General features: G+C 46.0%; 1 protein-coding gene across 1 annotated transcript in view; it reads left to right on the top strand.

Annotated features, from left to right (window-relative positions):
* The first annotated feature begins 1,378 nt into the window (after window positions 1-1,378).
* The window catches only part of LOC126243321 (serine protease inhibitor dipetalogastin-like), a 320,107-nt gene continuing 315,485 nt past the window's right edge, over window positions 1,379-6,000 (top strand). Inside the window, exon 1 of the mRNA XM_049948158.1 lies at window positions 1,379-1,498. Coding sequence (XP_049804115.1) covers window positions 1,465-1,498 — 34 coding nt within the window. The 5' untranslated portion in view covers window positions 1,379-1,464. The remainder of the gene's footprint in view (window positions 1,499-6,000) is intronic.

The following is a 6,000-nucleotide window of genomic DNA, read 5'->3' as shown; positions in this document are numbered from 1 at the left end:
TTCACCGAGGAGTCAAGCAGTATATTGCTCCCTCCTATGTATATCTCGCGAAGAGACCATGAGGATAAAATCAGAGAGATTAGAGCCCACACAGAGGCATATCGACAATCCTTCCTTCCACGAACAATACGAGACTGGAATAGAAGGGAGAACCGATAGAGGTACTCAAGGTACCCTCCGCCACACACCGTCAGGTGGCTTGCGGGGTATGGATGTAGATGTAGATGCACGAACAGTTCGATGACGTTTGCAGCAGCGTGGACTATCAGCTCGGAAACCATGGCTGTGGTTACCCTTGACGCTGCATCACAGACAGGAGCGCCTGCGATGGTGTACTCAACGACGAACCTGGGTGCACGAATGGCAAAACGTCATTTTTTCGGATGAATCCAGGTTCTGTTTACAGCATCACGATGGTCGCATCAGTGTTTGGCGACATCGGGGTTAACGCACATTGGAAGCGTGTATTCGTCATCGCCATACTGGCGTATCAGCCGGCGTGATGGTGCGGGGTGCCATTGGTTACACGTCTCGGTCACCTCTTGTTCGCATTGACGGCACTTTGAACAGTATACGTTACATTTCAGATGTGTCACGACCCGTGGCTCTACCCTTCATTCGACCCCTGCGAAACCCTACATTTCAGCAGGATAATGCACGGCCGCATGTTGCAGGTCCTGTACGGGCCTTTCTGGATATAGAAAATCTTCGACTGCTGCCCTGGCCAGCACATTCTCCAGATCCCTCCCCAACTGAAAACGTCTGGTCAATGGTGGGCGAGCAACTGGCTCGTCACAATATGCCAGTCACTACTCTTGATGAACTGTAGTATCGTGTTGAAGCCGCATGGGCAGCTGTACCTGTACACTCCATCCAAGCTCTGTTTGACTCAATACCCAGGCGTATCAAGACCGTTATTACGGCCAGAGGTGGTTGTTCTGGGTACTGATTTCTCAGGATCTATGCACCCAAATTGCGTGAAAATGTAATCACATGTCAGTTCTAGTATAACATATTTGTCCAATGAATATCCGTTTATCGTCTGCATTTCTTCTTGATGTAGCAATTTTAATGGCCAGTAGTGTAGAATCCAACTCATTTTCTGCGTTAGCGTCTCGCACACTGCGTGAAATTTTCTCGCACAGTGCTTTCAGCGACGCGTTTAGCGGTGCTGGACAGTGGCTAGGCAGACGACGGTCTCCCCTGGCGCAGTGTCGTGCCCGCTGCCAGACGTCTCTCATTACGGCGAGTAACGTACGGGAAGAGTGGGAGCGGTGGTGGCGGCCGGCGGGGCGTTAAGCTGGCTGCGCGGCGGCGCGGCGTGACCCAGATGCGCGCGCTTCCTGTGTATGCAGCTCATAACGCGCGCCGGCCGGGTTATTACCTGCCGGACCGGCGCGGCTGCAGCCACTGCGCAGCGGCGGAGACCGAGCCACGCCACGGACTGCCACGCCGCGCCTCGCCATGCCACACCGCCTGCTGCTCGTCGTGCTCGCAGGTCTGTGCCGCGGCACGCTACAGATACACCTGTCCCTTTTACGTCGTGTCCCCAAATCCTCTCATTCATCACGCGTTAATCCCACTCGTCTCGTGCCACGTCGCATTTAACGGATCACCTCACCGTGAACCACTTGTCCTCACCATGTGTATGTGGTGTTTCCGTGACGATGGACAAACTTTGAGGGATTATGGAGACACACAAATGAATCAGTCTATCATAAAGAACCCTGGGTCCGGACAAGATTGAGTCGAAAATCACGACGCCAAACAGGTTGTAGAGTAAGTTTCCCAACAAAAACGAGAACCTCAGAATCGTTGTGTGTACGACGTAACAAACTGATTTGCTTACGACACTACAGTGCACTGGGAAGCGACGTCTTTGAGCGACTGCAGAAGGTTCCCTCGTCAGACCAAAACGTTTCGAGAGTGGATAATAAAAAATATAGACAAGTTAAGATGGTGGTTTTAATACTTCATGGCCAGCCGCAGTGGCCAAGCGGTTCTAGGCGCTTCAGTCTGGAATCGCGTGACTACTACGGTTGGAGGTTCGAATCCTGCCTCGGGCATGGATGTGTGTGATCTCCTTAGGTTAGTTAAGTTTAAGTAGTTCTAAGTCTAGGGGACTGATGACCTCAGAAGTTAAGTCCCATAGTGCTTAGAGCAGTTTGAACCATTTTAATACTTCATGTGTGTTGACAACACACAGAACTTTCATAAAACGATGTTACTGTCAGAAAAGTCCTTTTCTGACACATCGTTCTACTCGCGCATCACATAGGCTTGAATTTCGGTTATGCCGTCTTGGTCTTTCATGTGATTTTCTGCACTTTCTCGTTTTGTGGTAGTTCGTATTGATAACACAAGGTCTAGTCACCGATGATGGTTTTTTCAGAAAAGAACTGTCCCTCTTTTGCATTTGACTCAAGTCGCTATAGGTGTCCAGGCATTGTTATTTTTCTTCGGTAGTCAAGTTGCGCGGGATGACATTGCACACACTTTGCTCTTCTTCAAAACGTCACGAATGCCTGGAACATTTGATTGAGAGATCTTCTTGTTCCATTGCAATTAGCGACGCACAAACTTTGACACACGACGGTAGCAGTTTCATTACTTAAGGAGGCCTGCTCATAGCTGACCGGATGCATACACATCGGTTGTTTGCAATTTTATTTCCACATATAACGTTCCTTATACACCAGCAATCCAGTCTCGGAAGTCTTTGGACGGACGGTGCATGTAATGACTTGGATAGAATTTCTGTTTGGTGTGATGAACGACTGCTAGCTCTAAACGAGCAAAAACGTAAGCTAATACAGATGAGTAACATCAACAGTCTCCTACTTTTCGAATACAGAATTAGTGGTAAGCTGCTTGTCAGTCACGTCCATTAAATAACTAGGCGTAACGTTGCAAAGCGATAGGAAATTGAACGAGAATATAAGTTCGTTTGTAAGGAAGGCTGATGATAGACTTGTGTTTATTGGGAGAATTTTGGGAAAGTGTACCTCATCTTAAACACGGCAGGGAGCAGAACTTGTACGACGTATTCTAGCGTACTGTTTGAGTATTTTGCATCCCCACCAGGACAATCCAGAAACAGTCGAAGCAGTTCAGAGACGTGTTGCTAGATTTGTTACCGGCGGTATCGATCAACACGCGAGCATTACGTAAATGTTACGTGAACTCAAATAGGAAACCCTAGAGCGAAGACGTTTTTTTCACTTAGTGCTAATCAGAAAGTTTAGAGGGCCGGCATCTGCGATAGAGTGAGCAAAGATCATCTACCACCAACTACATCTCACTTAACGACCACCAAGACAAGATAAGAGAAATGAGGGCTTGTGCTGAAGCACATTTGACAGTCGTTTTTGCCGGCCGAAGTGGCCGTGCGGTTAAAGGCGCTGCAGTCTGGAACTGCAAGACCGCTACGGTCGCATGTTCAAATCCTGCCTCGGGCATGGCTGTTTGTGATGTCCTTAGGTTAGTTAGGTTTAACTAGTTCTAAGTTCTAGGGGACTAATGACCTCAGCAGTTGAGTCCCATAGTGCTCAGAGCCATTTTTGAACAGTCGTTTTTCCTCCGCCCCATCTGCGAGTGGAACAGGAAAGGGAATAACATACAGGGTACGTGGTACCCTCCCTTATTCACTGTGTTTTCGCTTCCGGAGTATGTATGTAGATCTAAAGATAGACATTAGTTGCTAACAATACAGAGGGTGCAAATTCGACCAGGATGTAGGAGCACACAATGATTCGTAGCTACAAAAAGCTCCAATAATGCTCTACAGAAGATTTGATACACGAATACTTATTTTCTTCCAACATTAGATCTCACTTCTCGCGTGTTCTACTGTGTCAGATGTTTCCTGAAAATTAGATAAAATGATGAAATCTTGTTTCGCACTTAACTGTTTAACTTGATCTGACACCATTAGACTTCTTCTTATAACACCGTTATGTACGAGATGCGTGTTGGTACTGAAGAAGAAATATTCGACCGAATACTCGTGCCAGTGATAGTTTCAAATAATACTGATGTACGACAAAACATTACACGTAGATGTCACGCCTGCACTGAAGCTGGGGCACGTCTTGTTTCAAACAACTTCTGTGCACTTAAGCTTTTAAGATAAGTAAAATGATTACAAAATATGTGATTCATTTGATTTTTATTATCTTCAGCCCACCAGTGGTAAATCTGATTATTTACTATCGCTTATAGCTCCCGATTCATTCGTTTCCATACGAGGGTTCCCTGAATCAAATTGTTACAGTTTGCCTGTCCCCCTCATCCTGAAAGTTTGGATCATAATGGAAAGATCCTGCATTGAGCATCACGTTCATTCAAGAACTGGCCATGTTAGCCTCCCGAATTGAATGAGTCTGAATCCTCCATGACAACGGATGAAATTTAAATTTCGTGGTTCGATTGTATGAGCTGCTCATAGCAATCTTTTGCTGGATGTAACTGTACTGCAGACGACCAAACTACAGACCTCCGTCATTGCGACAGTTCTGATAACAAGCAATCAGCCGGCCTCCGTGATACAGGCTGGTGTAACTGCCTCGTAAACAATCGAGGAATCCGATTAGAGTCACGCCTTGGGCATGGATGTGGATTTGTAATGCTCCTTTACCGTATATGTCCTGTGTGTTCATTGGTGCAGAATTTATTGTGTTCTTTGGAACTTCATGTGAGATACACTGAGGTGACAAAAGTCTTAGGATAGCGATATTCACATACATAGATGTTTTGTTGTGTGAGATACGTAATGTGATCACGTCTAATAGGAGGAGCGTTCAATAAGTAATGAAACATATTTTTTTTTCTTGGCCAGTTTCTATTGAAAATGTGCGGAACTTGTTGTGGGACACGGTGGAATATTCCCACTTCAGCCCCTGTAGTTTCATGAAGTTCCGATTGGTGGCGGCTCTATACGTACCGTTCAATATGGCGTCTGTAGCGGATTTGCATTCCAATCAGTCAGCTGTCTTTAAGTTTCTTTTGGCAGAAAACCAGGGAAACACAGATATTCATAAGCACCTGCAGAATGCCTATGGGGCCCTGACAGTGAGCAAAAGCATGGTTAGTAGTTGGAAAAGGCATCTGTTATCATCATCGCAGTAAGGTTGCGCATACCAGTCCGATCTCCCGCGTGCCGGCCGGCCATACACGGCTGTGACTCCTGAAATGCCGGAACGTGCGGACACTCTCATTCGAGGTGATCGGCGGATCACAAACACCTTGCTGCACAACTGGACGTCCCGTTTGGTGGTGATGACACACTCGTCCATCAGTGGGGTACTCAAAGGTGTGTGTACCCACTGGGTTCATCACCGCCTAACAGAAGATCGTAAGAAACAACGAAGGTCCATCTCTGCGGATTTGTTTGCGCGTTACGGGGCTGATTGTAAGTACGAGGATGACGGGGAGGTTACTGATGTAGCAAGACGTTGGCTCCAACGTCGACCAGTAGAGTGGTATTATATTGACATAGACGCCGCGTAAGGCCGTCGCATTGAACGAAGATTATGTTGAAAAATTGGATTTTGTGGCCAAAAGAATGAGGAATAATTTAGTGTATTGGAATTCTGAATAAAACTAATCTGCTTTCAGAAAAAAATGTGTTGCATTACTTACTTAGCGCCCCTCATAGTATACCGGAATGACAAGTATGCTGAACGGGCAGCATGGGACGTTTTGATTAATACCAGTCGCGCTTCTTTTCGCGAAAAGATTAACTGAAACCAAAAGTAACTTTACGTCCTACCCTATTTATTTCGTAAAACATCATTATCCCATTAAAAAATGGGGTTAGATTAAAACCATAACGCAAAGCAGTCGCACTATACTTCGATAACTTCAAACGTTTAGGAAACATTAGGAACATATACGTTATGTAGGTCACAGTGTTTGTAGAGGGGAAGAAGACGATTCTTAATTCAGTATAATATGGTGGGTCACATGGACTTCTATTTCAAATTCAGTATCAGGTAGTGG

This window comes from Schistocerca nitens, chromosome 1 (genome assembly GCF_023898315.1).
Source record: "Schistocerca nitens isolate TAMUIC-IGC-003100 chromosome 1, iqSchNite1.1, whole genome shotgun sequence".
Classification (NCBI taxonomy): Eukaryota; Metazoa; Arthropoda; class Insecta; order Orthoptera; family Acrididae; genus Schistocerca; species Schistocerca nitens.
This window is presented reverse-complemented; position numbering and strand designations above follow the sequence as displayed.